At 44.4% G+C, this 21,365-nt stretch overlaps 1 protein-coding gene across 2 annotated transcripts; it reads right to left on the reverse strand.

The window, feature by feature from the left end:
- Window positions 1–515: 515 nt before the first annotated feature.
- Window positions 516–18,671, reverse strand: LOC308083725 (ferroportin; the record flags this gene model as incomplete). Of its 2 annotated transcripts, none has more annotated exons than XM_080426047.1 (9): window positions 516–779; window positions 9,273–9,714; window positions 10,807–11,060; window positions 12,188–12,451; window positions 13,307–13,433; window positions 14,555–14,670; window positions 16,446–16,605; window positions 17,836–17,903; window positions 18,569–18,671. In XM_080426047.1, the coding sequence occupies 9 exons, from the start codon at window positions 18,669–18,671 to the stop codon at window positions 520–522; spliced, it is 1,794 nt and encodes a 597-aa protein (XP_080282173.1). In that variant the 3' UTR covers window positions 516–519. The 2 variants fall into 2 exon arrangements, with proteins under 2 accessions (XP_080282173.1, XP_080282174.1); XM_080426048.1 differs by having other exon boundaries at window positions 17,840–17,903; window positions 18,569–18,634.
- Between the last annotated feature and the right edge of the window lie 2,694 nt (window positions 18,672–21,365).

Here is a 21,365-nt window from a genome sequence, read left to right on the forward strand (position 1 = left end):
CTGTGTGTGAGTTACTGTAACGGTCGAGTCGACTGCTGTGTTGAGGAGCTCTTGCAGTAATCCTGTGGGGGTTTGCAAAAAAGAAGAAAAGGCGTTGCACCGGTGCCTCGGGCACGATTTTGCGCATTCCCCGTTTCGCGGCCTGAGATTATAGGACACATCTCGTGTAACGGAGGGAGTGGAAACTGCATCTTCTGCTGCTTCGGCCACATCAACTTGTATATATGGAGGGGGTGTGGTGGGTATCTCTCACTCCGGTTTCACCTGAGTTGTGGCGTTTGGCCGGCTGCAGGACGTTTAAGGAGCATCCAAGGGGAGGACAGAGGCTCGCTGTGTTTTGTGCAGGGATGAATGGCCGGATGGGGGGGGGGGGGGGGGGGGGAGTGGGGGGGGTAGCTTAGCACTGACACTGCCGGAGGAACGGGAGAGAGAGACGACTCGTTTTTCACAGGCGCAGAGTGGACTGGGACTCGGTGCACACTGAGGTTCACATTGCTCACGCCGCTACGCCTCCTCCTCTTACGTGTCCAGGCGGTGTTTTCTCTTGGCTTTGCGCGCGTACAGGAAGTACATGGTGTGGCCCGTGGTGATGAACAAGACGGAGATGATGACCAGGATGCCGAAGTGCTGCGGCTGCGGGGCGGAGATGACCATGATGAAGTGCAGCAGGTCCATCAGGTAGTTCATGGAGCTCTGGACGCCGTTGACCACGCCCCGCTCCGACTCGCAGATGTTCTCCTGCAGCAGCTGAGTCACCGTCAGGTCGAAGGACCACAGGCCTGGAACACACACACACACACAGCAGGTACACATAACGTCAGTGTTGATTTTGACAGCAAATTTTGATTTAGTTTTAGTCATATTTAGGTCATCTGAAATGTTTTCGTTTTTGTCTAGTTTTAATAATAATTAATAATCGTATCGCGGATATTTATTACTTTATTTTTTATATTTTTATCGTGAAATTGTCCTCCGTCATACACTAGGATGAAAGGATGGAAACTGCCAATTCCTCGGTTTGAATTCTGCTCAAGATATCTAAAAAAACAAACTTTTGTTTGTATTGCCATGGGATTTGCTGTGCAACGTCCTCACCAGAAGACGACCTCCACTGATTTTGGTCACCCCGTGACCTTTCCTCTAGGGCCAACCTCGGTTGGGTCTGCTAGTGGGGCTTTTATAGACTCTTGTTCTTGTTTCATTAACCGTGTGTAAGGGAATCGTTACTTTTGGAATCAGTTGACCAATCAGTGAAGGTTCTTAAAGGGATAGTACATTAGTTTATTGGCTTAGGAATGCGATAAAAACAAAAAAATATCTGCATGAATTCAATGCTTCATGGGTTGTGTAATTGGTAGAAAATAAGTCATTTTTGGGTGAACTTCTCCTTTAAGCTCTCCATTTCATTGAAGACATCAGAGTAAAGAGGGAATACTGTATCATTCCCTCTATTAGTACAACATAGCTGATCCACGTCGTCTCTGTAGTGTGGCGATCTGCGCCTTTAACGCTGCTCCCTACGTCACCCGTTCCCACGCCTCTCCAGGAAACTATGAATGAATCAAAGGGAAGAGCGCGAGCACTATGAGCCGGCTCTTGTCAAACACGGGGGGTGTCGTTCACTTCCCTGAGTTCCTCTCACATTAGTAGCCTACCTCTGGCCCGCGAAACAGTCCGTTTGTTTGTAGCCCACGCTGCGCTGTCATCGACGCGATCGGGGACGTGTCTGCCCGTCGTCTGCCCGTCGAAGCGCTGCGGCTGTGGTGTCCTCTGTTCCAGTCCTCGTTACGGGAGGTAACGCCGGTTTATGACGGCCGCCGTCAACGCTACAGTGAATTCTCCGCGAGATGTTAAGTGATGAGGGAACCGACCTACATCACCACTACTCTGTAAGGAGATTCACAGCGTCCTCCTGACCGTGAGTGACTGACAGTGACATGACGTTTGACTGACTTGTTGCTTGTTTCTTTTATTGCGGAGGTGGACATTTGAGGAACATTCGTTTTGATCTGTGCTACAGGGTTGCGTCATTGAACGTTCGTTTGATCCGTTTCTGTGGCGTCTGTATCTGAACATTACCTTGTGCCTTGTGGATCTGTGATATTTGTGCTGAACACTGACTGGGGGTTTGTGGGGAAATAAGTGAATACACTGTTGGCAAACCAAGTACTCTGTGTGTGTGTATTTTCTTTATGATTTTCTATGGTATTGTGTGTTTATTGTTTGTTTTAGGGGTTGATAAATATATGGTAAGACAAAATCATATTTTGTCAATCCCTTGTACGGTTGTTGGTGGTATTATTATTTAACCCTTTTTGTCAGACTGGGACTCTGACTGGCACCCCGGCAGTTACCCCAGCAAACCGCTACATAAAAAGTGGCACCCCAGACTTAAAGCACGGGAAAAGGAAACAAACAAAACGTGTGCACACAATAAACCAAGGAATCCTCACCCTGGCTTGGTCTTAAAGGAAAACACACACTGGAGGAAAACTCGAGGTTACGAAGGTAACCCCGGTTTGTTTAATTTCGGAGTAACATACTGCGTTTATTCAACAGTCAAACAATCAAACAATCAAACAACCAAACAAATAAACAAAGGAAAGCTTTGGGATACACAGGGAAAACCCCACTAATAAATTAAAAAAAAAAAAAAAAAAAAACGGGACACAATTTCACTCAAAATGATGAAGGGAATGGTGGAAAGATTGCTCAATTCTCTGGATCTCAGTGAACAGGCTGAGGAACACAGGGTGGAGTCAGATCATGGAGAGCTGGTTCCCCCTGGTGTCGTTGAGGAGGAAGTGGTGAATAATTCAACTCCAGCAGAGCAGTCTCCACAGGCTGAGAGCACAAACTGGTCTGATGTAGCAATGGATCTAATTGAGGCGGAACCTCTCGCGGCCCCAATACAACCACTAAACCAGTATGATCAGTTCAAACACAGGTTCAATAATCTGGAAAAGGGGCAAGACAAAATCATGGACACACTTCAGGATGTGGAAAGGGAGCAACAAGCAGCGAGGCAGAAAATGAAGGAAAACCTGTCGGATCTAAAAGAGGATTTGATTGGGAGACAGGAACAAGGAGAGCAACAAATGCAGAGGCAAATTAAAGATTATGCGGAATATCTGAGGACACAGTTCGTGGACACCATCAAGTGGAGGCTTCACCAGCATCATACAGAGATGCTCAAGGACATCAGCAAGGTCATGACTCCGATGGCTAACATTGTCACTCACCTGCAGCAAGACATAACAACATGTCATGTTTTATTGCACAGTATGGTTGAGGAAGTTACCACCATTAAGGAACACACCCTCCAAGCTCCACAACCCTCTATACCACCACCAGCAGGGCAAAGTACCGCTATTCAATCTATACCCCCTCCCACCTCCCTACCTTCAGCAGGGCCAAAGGATGATGCCCGGCTGGGACTGCACTCCACCATGCACGCTGCTCATGGTTCCGAGCCATTTACATCTCACATGGGCTCTCCTATCCAGGGGGCCTTGGGGGGAAGAGTGAAAAAAAGCCCAATCAAGTTACAATTTCCATCTTTTGGGAAGATGGGAGACGAGACAGATCCTCTCACCTACCTGGGACAGTGTCGAGATTATCTGGCCTTGAATCCGCTTTCAGATGAGGAGCTGCTGGCCACCCTGCGGAACGTCCTGTTTGGCACAGCCCGAGACTGGTGGGACGTGGTCAGGCTGGAGACGTCGACATGGAAGGAGTTTGAACACAACTTCCTGTCAGCATTCCTCTCGGAGGACTACATGGATGAGCTGGAGGAACGCATCCGGACAAGAGTGCAGGGAGAGGGTGAAGGCATCCGAGACTTCACTTATATGTATAGAGCACTCTGCCGTCGGTGGAAACCAGAGATTACGGAGGCAAAGGTCATCCAGCTGATATTTAAAAACATACACCCATCTCTGGCAAGTCAGTTGAGAAGCAGTGGAGTCAAGACAGTGGATGCTCTGGTGAGGTTGGGTCAGCAACTGGAGAAGGACCGGGAGAAGCAGGGGCACCAAGAGGCAGCCAGGAAACACAACCCTGCCAACAACAGGCCTCAAACTACAGGGACAACTAACCCCACCCCGCAAATATCTGGCAGCCCGGCAGCGGAAAGATCGGCTCCACTATACTGCTGGCGATGTAAAGGTTCTCATTCCCCCCATAGTTGTCCACACTTTGGGGCCAATAAAGGAAAAAATTTAAAATCCAACTATCAATCCCCATCTCCATCTGAGCCATCCACCAGCAGCAATCCGATAATGACCGCAGTGTCAAATCAACAGCCAGGGAAGAAAAATTTCCCGTTCAACTCCAGACCTCTCCCTCGCCAACTTTCAGTCGCCATAACCCTGGGCGCTGTGAGAGTCAGGGCTATAGTGGATTCTGGTTCATCCTTTACGCTTGTGAATGAAGAGTTGTGGTGGGCCATTAAAGAGAAGGACAAGGAATTACATCCCTGGGATGGAAAGGCCCTTTATTTGGCTGATGGAGGAGAAAGATGGCCTTTGGGATGGCAGCATGTGGTAGTGGATTTACATAATCATACCTGCGCTCTTCCAGTGGTAGTGCTTCCATCGCAAAGCCTGGCATTCCCTGCAGTTCTTGGTTTGGACTTTCTGAGCATCAGTGGCCTGCAAATGGATGTAGGACAGGGCTCATACTGGTTCAGGAACAAAGCAGAGGAAAAGTACAGCTTTGAAGAGGAGACGGCGGCTACAGAGGAGAATCTCAGACTGCCGGGTGAAAAAAACAAGAAGAAGAGCGTGCTGTCCTGGTACTCGGCTATTGACCCCCGCAGTACCACTCGGGTCACTCCTCCCTCTCGGGACGCAGAGCTGTGGGAGAACGCCGTGGAGAAAGCTCAGCTGGATGGTAACGGGAGGAAGCGGTTATTGGAAGTGTTACAGAGCAATGCGGATGTGTGCACCTCTACACTGGGCCAAACAAATGTGCTCAAACACAAAATCTTCCTTACCCAGGACATGCCCATCAAACAGAAGTCTTACCGGGTCTCCCCTGCGAAAATGAAGGTGATGAAGGAGCTAGTCGATGAAATGCTATCAGCCGACGTCATTGAACCCTCCTCTTCAGCTTGGGCGTCTCCGGTGGTCCTCATTCCAAAAAAAGATGGGAAAATCAGGTTTTGTGTGAATTACATTAAGCTCAACGCAGTGTCACACACCGATGCCTACCCTCTCCCCACCATACAGGAGATCTTGGACTCACTGGCAGGCTCTGGGGTTTTCTCAACCATCGACCTACAAAGTGGCTACTGGCAGTGCCTGATGGATGAGAGCAGCAAGGACAAAACCGCCTTCACCTGTCCCTTTGGCCTGTATGAATTCAAAGTAATGCCCTTCGGCCTCAAAAACGCACCAGCAACCTTTCAGAGATTGATGGAAATCACCTTGGGAGAGCTGAAAGGGAAAATTTGCTTTGTGTATTTGGATGACATCATTGTCTACTCATCCTCTTGGGAGCAGCACTTCTGTGACCTTCAGCGAGTGTTCCAGAAGCTCAGGGAGGCAAAGTTGACTGTCAGCATGAAGAAATGCAATTTCTTCCAAACTTCCCTCAAGTTCCTGGGTCACATGGTGTCGGCGGCAGGCATTCAGGTAGACCCAGACAAAACCAGGGCTGTGGACGAGTTCCCGGTGCCAACTAACATCAAGGGCGTTCAGCGGTTCCTTGGAATGTCGGGCTGGTATCATCGTTACGTCCCGAACTTCTCCCAACTGGCAGAACCCCTGAATGCTTTAAAGCGCAAAGGAGTGAAGTTCAAGTGGACACCGGAGTGCCAAGCTGCTTTTGACCTCCTGCGGAAGTGTCTGGTCTCCCCACCCATCCTAGGGCATCCTAACTTTGACTTCCCTTTTGTTGTGTATACCGATGCCAGTGACGTCGGCCTTGGAGCGGTGCTAGCTCAGAAAACTGGGCTTGGCACAGAAGAGGTCCTGGCATACGGCAGCAGGAGCCTTAACAGCGCAGAGCGCAACTATTCAGCTACTGAAAAGGAGTGCTTGGCTGTGGTGTGGGCTCTGGAAAGGTGGCGGTATTACCTGGATGGAAGGTTCTTCACGGTCGTCACAGACCATGCAGCGTTGCTATGGGTGATGAAGAGCCAGAGGTCCAATGCACGTCTCACCCGGTGGGCCCTCCGGTTGCAGGAGTTCACTTTCACGGTGGAGTACCGGAAAGGCAAGTACAACATTGTACCGGATGCCTTATCCAGAGCCCCATATGATTTCATCCCAACCACCTGCTTGCCACCGGTCTGTGCCACCCTGCTGTCAGTCAAAGCGGAGGGGGGAAAGGATCTGCCCATCTCAGATGAGCAAATATGGAAAGCTCAACAGGAGGATGCAGACTGCCAGCGGTTGTATCAGACAGTGATGGACGAGGGGGAAGTCACGTTATCAGAAACCGCAAAGTACACCATCTTGGAGGACAAGGTGTACCGAGTGCTACAACTGCCTCATAAGACCACTTATCAAGTCCTCATACCTGAGAGTCTCCGACCGCAGCTGTTGCAGATGATCCATGAGGACCCGCTGGCTGGACACCTTGGCAGGTACAAAACCTACAAGAGGTTGCAAGCTCTTGTCTATTGGCCTCGAATGAGCTTGGATGTCCAGACTTCCGTACAAAATTGTCAAGTGTGTCAAAGGTACAAACCCGAGAGTCGCAAGGTCGCCGGAAAGCTGCAGCAGACAGTCGTGAACCACCCTTGGGAGATGCTGGGTGTGGATTTGATGGGACCCTTCCCTAGGAGTTCCAAGGGCAATGTCTACCTGTTGGTATTTGTGGATTACTACACCCGATGGGTTGAATTATTTCCCCTTCGCAAAGCCACCGCAGAGACCGTATCCCGAATACTCACCCAGGAGATCCTCACCAGATGGGGGGTCCCGAATTACATTCTTTCGGACCAGGGATGCCAGTTCGTCTCCTCACTGTTCAAAACCACCTGTGACCAATGGAGCCTGAAACACAAACGAACCTCAGCCTACCATCCCCAAACCAACATGACGGAGAGAGTAAATCGGACCTTGAAAACCATGATCGCCTCCTATGTAGGAGAGAATCACAAGCTCTGGGACAAACATCTACCCGAATTCCGGTTTGCTCTCAATTCAGCGGTACATGAAGCCACGGGAGTCACCCCTGCAGAACTGAACCTCGGACGAGCTCTCCGAGGACCAGCAGAGGCCCTACTCCAACCCAGGGATGCCACCCCTGACTCCTCAACCTACAAAACCATAAGCAAGCTTCAGGACCTCACTACTTTTGCCCAGGAAAACCTCACAAAAAGCAGAATCAGACAAAAACGCAACTATGATAAAAAGCGCCGGGATCAACAGTTCCAGGAGAGGGACAGGGTATGGCTGCGTTCCCATCCACTTTCTAAAGCAGAGAAGTCCTTTGCTGCAAAGTTGGCTCCCAAGTGGCTAGGGCCCTACCGCGTTGTTACCCAGGTTGGCCCTGTCAACTTTGACGTCGTCCTGGAGGACACTGGGGAGAACAGGAAGGTGGTGCATGTAGCACGCTTGAAGCCCTGTTATCCCACGGCAGTAGAGTTGGATAAGTTGGAGAGAGAGCGGGTCCAGGCAATCTTTGATGAGGAAAGTGATGAAGAGGACTTTTTGGGTTTCCCCAACAGCCCAACGGCCTCTGGAAAAATCCGTTCCCAGATAGAAAGCTCGGACAGCGAGGACGAAGACGGAAGAGGAGGAACTCAACCTCTGATCGCTTGCAGCTTTTCTCCAAGGGGGGGGGAGTGTGGCGATCTGCGCCTTTAACGCTGCTCCCTACGTCACCCGTTCCCACGCCTCTCCAGGAAACTATGAATGAATCAAAGGGAAGAGCGCGAGCACTATGAGCCGGCTCTTGTCAAACACGGGGGGTGTCGTTCACTTCCCTGAGTTCCTCTCACATTAGTAGCCTACCTCTGGCCCGCGAAACAGTCCGTTTGTTTGTAGCCCACGCTGCGCTGTCATCGACGCGATCGGGGACGTGTCTGCCCGTCGTCTGCCCGTCGAAGCGCTGCGGCTGTGGTGTCCTCTGTTCCAGTCCTCGTTACGGGAGGTAACGCCGGTTTATGACGGCCGCCGTCAACGCTACAGTGAATTCTCCGCGAGATGTTAAGTGATGAGGGAACCGACCTACATCACCACTACTCTGTAAGGAGATTCACAGCGTCCTCCTGACCGTGAGTGACTGACAGTGACATGACGTTTGACTGACTTGTTGCTTGTTTCTTTTATTGCGGAGGTGGACATTTGAGGAACATTCGTTTTGATCTGTGCTACAGGGTTGCGTCATTGAACGTTCGTTTGATCCGTTTCTGTGGCGTCTGTATCTGAACATTACCTTGTGCCTTGTGGATCTGTGATATTTGTGCTGAACACTGACTGGGGGTTTGTGGGGAAATAAGTGAATACACTGTTGGCAAACCAAGTACTCTGTGTGTGTGTATTTTCTTTATGATTTTCTATGGTATTGTGTGTTTATTGTTTGTTTTAGGGGTTGATAAATATATGGTAAGACAAAATCATATTTTGTCAATCCCTTGTACGGTTGTTGGTGGTATTATTATTTAACCCTTTTTGTCAGACTGGGACTCTGACTGGCACCCCGGCAGTTACCCCAGCAAACCGCTACAGTAGGGTGTCCAAAACTCTTACTTTCAGGGTTCAAATGCAAAAGTAGCAGATCGCCCAGCTCGAAGCTTGTAGATCTGCTACTTCTGATGCTTTTGTGTGACGCTGTGGTATGATCAAGTACGAGCGTTAATTTAAGAAAAAACACAAAAAGTGTAAAATATGGAGATAAGAGGTTTCTGCTCGCCAGCAATGATATACAATGTTACTACTCCCCAGGGGTCCTTGAGGGGGATACCAGGGGGTCCCCAGCTAAATTAGTTAATATAGCTTCACAATCATTTTAACCACTTTACCAGATTTTATACTTTGGCTATTCAAAAATAGCAGATCTACAAGCTCATAGCACGGGTGCCGCGCTATGAGCTTGTAGATCTGCTATTTTTTTTTAATCGTGAAAATGTGTTCAAATCTTTGAATATATATATATATATTTTTAACTCAAATCTTTGCTTCATCCCTGGAACTAAATATTTTGAGATAGAGGGGTCCGCATCCAAATACATATCATTTTGGGTGGTCTTTGACATGAAGAAGTGCGAGAGCCACTGGCGTACGGTACGGTACGCCTACATCTACGTCTCTACTCACCGACGCGTGCCGTGATGACGCCCAGGAACAGCAGGATGATGGAGATGTAGGACTCGGGCGTGGTGCTGACGGGCACGTTGTCGAACAGCACCGTGTTGTTGGTCCAGTGGATGGAGGAGCGGTCGGGCAGCAGCGGCTGGCTGATGCCCACCATGAACGGGTAGGTGTGCTTCTGCCTCTGGCCGCCCGCCATCTCCGCCGAGGAGGAGGAGGAGGAGTTGGCGTCGGCGCCGGGCACGAGCAGGCTGAGGTCCATGGGGCTGCCCGGGGCGAACACGGAGCACACGCACAGCAGCAGGCAGCCCAGGTGCAGGCAGCTGGAGATGATGCCCGTGTTGACCAGGCCGTACGCCTTCCTCAGCTTGGTGAACATCACGGTGCCCATGAGGCCCGTGATGGCCGACACGCCCATCAGCAGGCTGAGCAGGGAGCCGCTGATGCCCTGCGGGGCGTGGGGGAGGGATGATGTAATGATCAGATACAGTGTTGATTTCGTCGACTAAAACTTTGAGGAAAAATGTTCGTCGACTACCTTTTATCACTGACGAAAACAAAATAAAAACTAAGCTACGATGAATAAAACTATGACTATACTGACAATTTTGTCAACCGATAAAAACTGGACTAAAATGTTGGGGAGTGGAGAAGAGATCCAGTAGAACTAAAAGACAAGTCATTTTATGTTTGGTTGCGCTCGGCTGTTGCGCTCTGAAAATAGCAGATGTAGAAGCTCACAATGTGTCACGCTGCGACGCGTTGTGAGCTTGTAGATCTGCTATTTTCAGCATGCTACCAAGTGTAAAATCAGCCATTATGACACCATCAAGACACCGCCAAAATACATGATAGTCGACTAAATCAGCTGTACAGTCGATTTAGTCGGCTAAAATCTTATGATATATTCGACTAAGATTTGACAAAAACTAAAACATTTTAGGTGACTAAAATATGACTAAAACTACATTTTGAATTAATGAAAATGAATTGAATTGTATTCAAAAGACTATGACTAACACTAAATCGAAATTTGCTGTAAAAATCAACACTGGATCAGACATAATCACAGTTCACAAAATGTGTAAAATCACACGGTACATATCGTTTCATTATATTTTCCCCACAACATTTTCTTTTGTTGGCTTATTTAGTTTTTAAAGGTTTTGCCTTTGGAAACACAAATAATACCGTTGCCAAATACTGCTGCACCAAAATAATACATACAAAATAATAAAAAATAAACAAAAAGTACATCTCTTATACATGTAAGCTGCGGGAACTTTGTCTGCAAGGCTCTTCAACGGTATTACAAAATAGCATTTTCAGTTCTACATTTATTATCTCTGGAACGGAAGGTCCAATCTGCTCAGTTCAAAGCTTGTTGAATGCGTGACTTTGAGGACATTTGGGGGTTTTCGGGCCTACAATTATGGTAATTGTTCGGGCCGGGCCCAGTTAGGGCCCAGTTAGGGCCTGTCGATAACTCTACTCCCAGTATGTTTTAAATTGCGGTTTCACTAAGTCAACGTCCCTGTACCTGCGTGTAGGCGTAGCCCGTGGTGATGCAGTCGAAGCCCAGCACGGTGGTGTAGAGGAAGGCCAGGCCCATGCCGGCCAGGAAGACGGGCTGGCGGTAGTAGGCGCTCCAGCCGTCCTTGCAGGTGCTGAGCAGCCAGCGGAACCTCTGGAAGCACAGCGGCAGGTTGGTGATCTCCTTCAGGTGCAGGCTCATGTCACAGTGGTCCTCGGCCAGGCCCGGGACCACCTCCTCCCTGCTGTCCTCGTCTCTCTCTGAGGGAGGGGGGAGAAGAGAAGAGGAGGATCAGTCAGTGTGCCAGTGGTGTAAAGTAACTAAGTACTTATTATTAGTATTTAAATGTTTTCTACTTTTTCTACTAATTCTGGGCTTTTACTTGTAACAAGAGTATTTCTACATTGCAGTATTGATACTTTCACTTAAAAAAATGTAATACTTTTTCCACCACTGGTCAGCGCTAAGCGGTATGTATACCAGTGGTTCATGAGCGGTTTTGGCTTAGTCAGGGCACCCCTGAAATGTACTGTTTTCATCCACGACACCACCTTATATTTATGTCATATGATGGTAAATCTTTCCCCCTATAAGCTGCAGTACTGTATGTCATGAGGAAAACGTGAGAGAACATCGGTTTCCATTTGGACAGACTGAAAACAACTTTACATTTGACATTTAACCACTTGAACCCAAGCATCTCTATTCTGGAGGGGAATATTCGCCAAAAATAGCCGATCATACAAGCTAACTGTGAGCTTGTAGATTGGCTATGTTTGGAAAAGAACGCACCAAGTACAGTGCAACGCAGGTTTGTTTTACTAAGTACAGAGGATCTAAGTGGTTAATGAGTGATGAATGTGTGTGTGATCGGATGAATATAATGCACATTGTAAAGCATTGGTTCTCAAAGTGGGGCCCCAGGGGTCCTTGGGGGGGTTCCAGGGGGTCCCCAGCAATATAGCATCACAAATAATTTTAACCACTTTAACCTTTTATACTTTGGCTATTCAAAAATAGCAGATCTACAAGCTCATAGCGCGGCACAGAGTGCCGCGCTATGAGCTTGTAGATCTGCTATTCTTTTTTAAATCATGAAAATGTGTGCAAATCTTTGCATATAATCTTTTTTAAAGCGAACATTTTTAACTCAAATCTTTTCTTCTGGGGGGGTCCCTGAACAACATATTTTAACATGAGGGTCCGCGGCCAAATACATATCATTTTGGGGGTCCTTGACATGAAAACGTTTGAGAACCACTGTTGTAAAGCACTTTGGATGAAGGAGCTATACTGTAAATGCACCATTAACCATTTTTTATAAGCCTGTATTTGGCCCAAAACCTCTACTCTTAGCATCCAGTACAGTGAGTCAACACCTCCGCACCTTGTGGGCGAACGTTCCTCTCCCTGCTCGACGGCGCCACACGCTCCTGGTCGTCCTCCAAGGCGGGCGGCTTGACGGACAGGGCCGGGACGATGCGGTACACCCGGGACAGGAAGATGAACTCCACGATGAGAGACACCAGGTTCCAGCCCAGGATGAAGCCACAGCCCACCACGTTGGAGGCCAGGGTCATGACCTGTCCCACCGCCAGCGGGGCCAGGATGTTGGTCACCTGATCGATCCGCCTCATGGTGGCGTTCATTCCTATTGATGATGATGACGACAAATCAAACCATGACAAAAGGTTTCATGTATGAAGCATGAAACCAACCAGTACAGTCATTAGTAATTCCCTGCTATTTTGGAGGGATTTTCATTATCGTCTCTGTCGGGTGGAAACCTCATATGTCTGAAACAGTTACTTTACAGGTAAAACAAAATAAAAGAAATAGCAAAAGTAGCAGATCTACAAGCTCAAACGTGTATCTGCTACTTTTGATGCTTTTCAGTGACACTGTAGCATTATCTCAAGTAGGGCGTTCATTTACGAAAAAAAAAACTCAAAAGTTAAAATATAAAGATAGGAGGTTTCTGCCCAACAATACCGATATGCAATTGTGGCCTGGGTCATGATATATAGCATGGTTTATAATAACAGTTTCTGTTATTCGGGTATTGAACATCATTGATTAAAGGCGCTGTAAGTGGTAGTGTTTGGTTAAAACAAAAATGTTTTTTTTCTATCAATTAGTCACCCCATGGAGACTTGAATTCATGGATACTTTTTAGTTTTTGTCTCATTCCTAAGCCAATAATTTGATGACCAAAGGCAGCGGTTCCGGTAGGAGACACAAAGGACACTCTTTGTGTCTCCTACCGGAACCGCTGCCGGTCATCAAAATATTGGCTTAGGAATGCGAAAAAGAAAAAAAAAGATATCCATGAAATCTAAAGTCTCCATGGGGTGACTAATCGATAGGAAAAAAAAACATTTTGGGGGTGAACTATCCCTTTAAAGCTCTACATTCTGAGAGTAATGGTTGCTAGTATAGTGTTTGTTCAGTAACAGGGGTCTCCCGTGTTCTCCAGCTCTTTATAGTAAACAGAAAATACTCTCACCAGCGAGGTGTCCGCGGTTGTAGCCGGTGATGACCACGATCCAGTCCCTCTGAATGGCAATGGTCAGTGCTGTGCTTGCAAGGTTTGCCACATCTGCCAGGACGATCACCACCGTATAACAAACCACCTTGCGTGAGTTTTTACATGATGCAACATGTTACTACACGTGACAACAGAAAGGTTTTTATGATGCAACATGTTACTACACGTGACAACAGAGTTTTACATGATGCAACATGTTACTAACACATGACAACAGAGAGTTTTAAATGATGCAACATGTTACTAACATGTGGCAACAGTTTTAAATGATGCAACATGTTACTAACATGTGGCAACAGAGTTTTAAATGATGCAACATGTTATTAACATGTGACAGCAGAGAGTTTTAAATGATGCAACATGTTACTAACACATGACAACAGAGTTTTAAATGATGCAACATGTTACTAACACGTGACGAGAGTTTTAAATGATGCAACATGTCACTAACACGTGACAACAGAGTTTTAAATGATGCAACATGTTACTAACATGTGGCAACAGTTTTAAATGATGCAACATGTTACTAACATGTGGCAACAGAGTTTTAAATGATGCAATATGTTATTAACATGTGACAACAGAGAGTTTTAAATGATGCAACATGTTACTAATACGTGGCAACAGAGATTTTTAAATGATGCAACATGTTACTAACATGTGGCAACAGTTTTAAATGATGCAACATGTTACTAACACGTGGCAACAGAGAGTTTTAAATGATGCAACATGTTACTAACACGTGGCAACAGAGAGTTTTAAATGATGCAACACGTGACAACATAGTTTTAAATTATGCAACATGTTACTAACACGTGACAACAGAAAGGTTTTTATGATGCAACATGTTACTAACACGTGACAACAGAGAGTTTTAAATGATGCAACATGTTACTAACTGCTAGAGACAAACAAGGACTCAGGCAGCAGCAACAGTATTGACTGACACAGGTGTGATCGTTAGCAGGGGTGTAAGTAAGTAAAATACTAAGCAAGGCCACAATAAAGAAATACTCTCTCAGTAAAAGGCCTGTATTGAAAATGTTACTAGTATAAAAGTATTGGCATCAAAATATACTTACAGTAACAGTACCAAAGTGAAAAATACTCTTGAATGGCCCATTACACAATTTAAAAACATCTACAAAGTAACTAACAGTTTTCAAAAAAAAATATCCACTGATTGTTAGATTAAGTTGTACTCACAGTCAGCCATCCGTCCCAGATCAGTTCAATGGATTGTTTATAAGAGAAGACCAGCATGAGGACGATGCTACACACCGTTACCGAGATGTTCTGAATGAACAGTGAGGCGTGAGCAACTAGAACAAGAACAGACACAATGTATCTGAATGAGCAACTACTGTAAGACAAGAACAGACACAATGTATCTGAATGAGCAAATAAAACAAGAACAGACAAGATGTTCTGAATGAACGGTGAGTAGGGCTGTCACAATTACAATATATAAGTTGACGATTAATTGTCACAAATAATTGTGATTAACGATTTAATTGAGTTTTTGGCATTGAACATAGTGAATACAAATGTAATTTATGTTTGCCTTTTAGGCTTCGTAATAAAAAGAATGCACAGGTCTTGCATTCTCTCTCTCTATATATATATATATATATATATATATATATATATATATATATATATATATATATATATATATATATATATACATTAAATATACAAAGAAATTACTGAGATATTTAATACTTTGATATGTTAAAACAAAGAAAATTGCTGATGCACAAGCGAGGAGATTTCTGCTATTTTTGGAAAATATTTGAAAATATGAAATTTTTTCAACATTGGAAATGATTATGACGATTATGCAAAGAAATTGTGATTATCTCAAATTATTGCGATAAGGCGATTGTGTAATAATTGTGCTGTTAGAACTAACTGTGAGGCATGATCAAATAAAACAAGAACAGACATGGACAACTAAGTGTACAATGAATAGCAGCACAAAGATTAATCATATCCAAGCATGTTGACACTTTTTTTGTTACAGACTCATAATCATCCATTTGGTTCATAACTATCAATCATTTAGCTGAAGACCCCTGGGGATCCGAGGACCCCAGTGCCCTACCATATGTATACCATGTTACAATGTACCATATCGTTGCTGTCGGGCGCAAACCTTCTATCTCTGTATTTTAACTTTTTTTCTTTCTTTAATAAAGCAGTGCTATTGAACACCCTTTACACCGGTGTGTGGGTTTTACAAATATTGAACCAATGAAAAGTATTAGAAAGTACTTCTGACTAAACCTCCTAACTCCATTGGATCCTCAAACTGTCAGTCAAACCTCCTAACTCCAACTCAGGTTTTGTTTCCATCTGACTTCGTCATTCTAATCAATGATGGACAAAACAACTATCTCCACAAAACTCCACTTAAAGGGCAAGACTACTTTGGTAGAGGTCTGGGTTGTGTAGTTACCTCGCCATGATGTAACTCCAAAGGTGGACAAGAAATAAAAAATAATTGCTCCATTGATTAGAAATTGATCCTTCAAAATATGCTCCTCATTGACTTACATTGTACAGTAAAACAGCTCTCAAAGTCACTCTTTTAGCATGTAAACGAACGTAAACAAAGTTGATTCAGACAATATAGAACATCATCAAACCCAGTACTGTTTTTTTAAAAAAATAAAAATGTTAACTTACTGTTGATTTTGCTATTTTTATTAGAAAGAAAACCCGGACTTCAAATAGTAAAATCATCAGGAAGTTGACATTTTTATTAAAAAAATAAACAGTACTGGGTTTGGTGATGTTCTATATTGTCTGAATCAGCTTCACTACACAACCCAAACCTCTACCAAAGTGGTCTTGCCCTTTAAGCTGGAGTTGGGTAAAGTGACGATAATATAAGGACAAATGCAAGTATCTAACAATGTATAAAGTCACAATACCAACTTTGATGAGGCAGTATTGTGTCGTTTTAAAAACATGTTTCATTTTTATTTCCTGAAAAGTTAATATATTGGAGTTGGTTTCTGCCCGACAGCAGAGTTATAATACTGTATGTTACAATGTTAGAGTTGTAAATGAAACCTGTAAGGTGCCTTACCTTTATTCCTAGGATTGCGGTCGACCCAGTCGCCGATCAGAGCCCCCAGGAGGAGCACTGACCCGGCCACTACCAGGCCAAACACTGCGGTCAAGAGGAGGTTACGGCCATACAGCTCAATCAGAAACACAGAGATAGCAAAGTGCCACATGCGGTCCCCCTGTTTTTTTTTTTACCAAAACAACAACAACAATAAATTCAATCACGCTCTGTTGTGCAAGGAAGGCACGTGTGCTGTGCTGTCCAACGGGTCACAGAGTTCAATAACACACAGCCCTGTGGTTAACCCTGTCTGCTCGCTCTGCGTCTCAGAGGTGGGCTGGGGGACAGCTCAGAAACCGGACCTCATCGGTGTAGTCTCGCAAGTAGGGATGGGTTATCGATAAGGATTGATCATAAATCGATTGAAATAGATTCAAACTGGTGACAATTTAAATCGATTTAATAAAAAATGTATTGTGACGCAAACAGCAGAGACATGGATACAAAAATAATACAGGATCTTTGTAAGAGAATTGATTTAAAAAAAAAAGTTTTCAGTCATTTGCAACTGTATTGAAAAGAGGATAAGAGAAAACAAAGTATTGTAAATAAAAATAAGAGAAGAAAATATTGGTTTTGTGTAAGAGGAATAATTAAAAAAAGATTTTTCGGTCATTTTGTATCGTGATTCGAATCGCATCGTGAGTTGAGTGAATCATTACATGCCTAGTATCAATTGGGTTTTATCCGATACCGGTGCTAAACCGGTATTTTTAAATCAGTGCCGGTGTCTAAATGGTGCCAGAACCGATACAAAAACTGCAGTGCTGCCTTACTTTGTGCTGATTCTAGTTCAGCTTAATCATCACTCAAGTTACACTGCACTACAAGACGGTACCTATTCATTACTATGCTACTATATCGGCAGTATGTGGTGGTACTGGTTCTGGTATGGTAACGGTTCTCGGTACTCAACCCTATTCTAGAGCCAGACTGTTGCCTCCCACGATGTTCAAATGCTTCTGTCATACATTCGGAGATTGTGGAATAGTTGTCTGGCCACGTGAGACTATCATTGGTGGGGATTCCAAGCTAATGAAACCACATCTCTTCCTGGAAAGTTAGCACACTGAAATAGAAGCCATTGTTCTTGCATCAGTAAAAAAATAACTACTTTGAAATCTTGCTTGAAATGACCACCAATGATGTCACTGACAGGCAGGTTTCTGAACTGTCCACAGCCCTCCTCTGAGACACAGAGTGACCAGACAGAAATGGTGCCATCTCTACCGTATAATGAGCATTACTGAGGACCAATTATAAATGATGAAGATAAGGTTGAATATGCATGAGGTGCTGCCGTTTCCCCACCAATTGCTGGTCTGTCTATCAAATCAAATGGTCTTACCCACATTGACAGAGCTCCACTGACATAGATGAGAAACTTGGGACCTTTGAGGTAGATGAGAGGAGACCCTATAAGGAGGAAATGTTCAGATAAGATAAGATAAGATAATATTAAGGGGAGGTTCCACCACGCCTCAAGCCAAAATCAGGCTGGTTCGGTGCATCTCATGGAGCAAGACACATATAGTGTAGCAGGTAGGAAGAAAGCACTGGAGCAGGAAAGACAACGTTTCATCATTATTACATCTCCATCAGGTCACGACCTGATGAAGATTGTCTTTGCCTTTGCTGCCTTGCACCCTGCTACATTAAAGACAAGGCTTCAACTGTCTGGGCTGCTCCAGTGCATTCTTCTTACCTAAGATAAGATAAGACCTTTGATGGTGGATGAGAGGAGACCCTAAGGAGGAAATGTTCTCAACATGGATCTGAGAAGCAGAGAGTTCATAAACGTTGCATATCGTTGCTGTCAGGGCAGAAACTTCTTATCTCCATATTCAAACTTTTTTGTTAGAATACTCGCCCTACTTGATCTTACTACAGCGTCACACAAAAAGCTTCAAAAGTAGCAGATCTACAAGCTCGCGAAGCGACGCGTTTTGAGCTTGTAGATCTGCTACTTTTGAGTTTGAATCCTGAAAAGTAAACAGTTTTGGACATAATGAGGTTTCCGCCCGACAGAGACCATTATACTACTGCACTGTAAGGGTCACTCCGGGTCAAGTGGAGGTTACCTGGTATACTCCTAGCCGGCCTGGTTCTTGTGTCACTCGAGTCATCCGACTCAAATTCGACCACCACCCCTCCACACTGTGAGGCGTTCGTTCGCAGGGACATTGCCTGTAGTGGGATCACGCAAACAACAACGATGCAAAATGACACAAACATTGATAAAAAATTTGCCAAAAAAAGTATGAACAACACAGCATTTGACATACAGAAAGCTAATACTATACCGACTTGTTTTGAATGGTTATAGTAACTTTTCACCCTGTGTTTGCGTCTGCGCGAAGGTGTTGTTGACCACTAGTTAACACAAGCACTGGTCAGTTCCTCTTTCACATACGTATGAGGCCATTCTAGAAGACAACACTTTATGGCTATAGTTGATCAAATCTGACAGGATATTGATTGATTTAAAATCAATTCCCAGAGAAACCAAGCTACCTGGTCAGTGTATCCAAACAGAAACGTCATTACATCGCTGAACCCTACAACCCACATCAACCTCTCAGGGATGCTGTAGCACTGATCTTGTGTCCAATATAAAGCATTCGATGTTTACATGTTGTACTTGGCCACAATTAATGATTATTTGCTTTTCTGAGGTGTAGACAAACACACACGTTGCAGTTAGTTTAGATTGTGTTGACTCCATATGCTACTGTATATTTACACAGCTGTCAAAAACTTTATAAACAAACTTAGAAGGGGAAAAAATAAACATTTCAAATACAGGTGTGAGGTTTAGATTACTTAACAATATATAACAGCATTTAGCGTGTTGCTTTTTTCCTTATAAATATCTACATTCACAGCTGATGGTGAAAATTTACCAGAAGATAAAAGACCAAATTAAATCAAATCAACCATTTGTCAGAATAAGATCATAAAAGATTCATAATCACCTTGGTGCTGATGTTACATTCGATCCTTGCTGAGGTCGATCGGTTGCTCGATCCTTGATGATGATGATGAGGATGATGAGGATGATGATGATGAGGATGGGAGTGTTGCCATGTATCTTACATTGGGATGCTAGTCTTTCCTGAGAGCTAGGCTTCAAGCTGTAGTAGTAGGTTGAAAGGCTCGATAACAGTGCAGGTCTAAAGTGCTCCACCACCATTGTGTGAAAGTGCCAGAAAAGCAGAACAGACAGAGGGGACAACAAAGGCCGCCAGCATATTCCACACGCAGCACGTGACGCTGTGGGGACAATGATCACTGGCCCTCCAGCACCACAAAACACAGGCCCAACATTATGGTGTAAAAAGCCTGATTTATGCTTCGTCGTAGGACGGTGGTGTTGCTCGCCGGGGGGAAAAAAAAGTGATCTACAAGCTCACAACCGTTGTTGCACCACGTTGTGAGCTTGTAGATCAGCAATGTTTTGGCGTACAACACCACCGGTTCTACGACAAAGTATAAATGAGGCGGGTACTGATATGACCCAAACAGTAGTAGGGTCACTTGTGTGTCCACACGCACGCACGCACGCACGCACACACACACACACACACACACACACACACACAATCACATAAAAAGCACTGCCATGCAACACTACACAGCAACATCCTAAGTGTTCATTTGACTCTATATGGTAAATGTCTTTGATTATTGGAGTAACACTGTGTACATGACCTTTTGGGCTTTCAGAGGAAATAGGATTGCTTACTGACTTATTGATTGCAAATGTTTTTGATTTGTATGTTCAATTCATTCATTCAATTGGAATGTCATTATAGGCGAACATTTTCTTGCTTTCTTACAATAATCTTGAAAATAGGACATCTACAAGATCCATTGCAACATGTTGTGAACTTGTAGATCTGCTACTTTAGCTATTTTTTTTAAATTGTTGACTTTCTTTTTTTTAAGTGGTGAAATAATTTGATCGCCATGGAAACCAATAATAATGTTTGATTACCACTCCACCTAGTGGTGATGAGCAGTGCAACACTAGCCAGGCCAGAATGGAATTTTGAGAACAAGATGATATCACCTGTACACTGAAAAAGCATGTACAGTACATATGCAATGGATAAAGAACAAATGAGAGATGAGCAGATAGGAAGCTGTTGGATCAGAATAAAACGAACACAGACACACTGTAAGGAAATGCAAGTACCGTATGTGCATTGGCTGATGAGATGAAAGTTGCTGAATGGGTAGAAAGATGATTAGCTTAATGTGCAACATTGTTTTCTCACTCAACAGTAAACAAACCAACATACATTATAAGTGTATACGGGATATCTGCACATTTCTAAAGTGACAATTTAAGGACTTTTAAGACCTTCTTAATACTGCAAAAAATATATATTACTATTACTGCATCAAAAGTAATCAACAAACTATACTATTAAAACAAATCAAACATTGGCCAAATTGTGAAATATTACCTGAGTATGAGGCAAAAAAAGTAATAAATAGCTGATCTACATGCTCACAATGCCTCACAACGCAGAGCATGTACAGTAGATCGGCTATTTTCACAATATTTAGCTGTGGAACTGAGTCAAACTAAATGTAATAATTCAATTCCTACAATGCCAAGTAGTGTCAGGGTCCCCAGTTCTAATATAATTAATTTGGGGGGGGATCTGTTATCTGATCCAGATAACAGAGTAGTCCTGTCTGAAGAACAGAAGCATATCTGCTTTGGTCTATTGCGGATTCTTCCCATTCCATTAGAACCCAGGTGGTAAATGATGGATAGCTGGAGACTTTCATGCTATGCCAAACTGGCACCATCATTTAACAGGCACCCACTGGAACCACTGGTCCAGAGACCCCACTTTGAGAACC

Source organism: Gymnoscopelus braueri (genome assembly GCF_963280865.1).
Source record: "Gymnoscopelus braueri genome assembly, chromosome: 4".
Classification (NCBI taxonomy): domain Eukaryota; kingdom Metazoa; phylum Chordata; class Actinopteri; order Myctophiformes; family Myctophidae; genus Gymnoscopelus; species Gymnoscopelus braueri.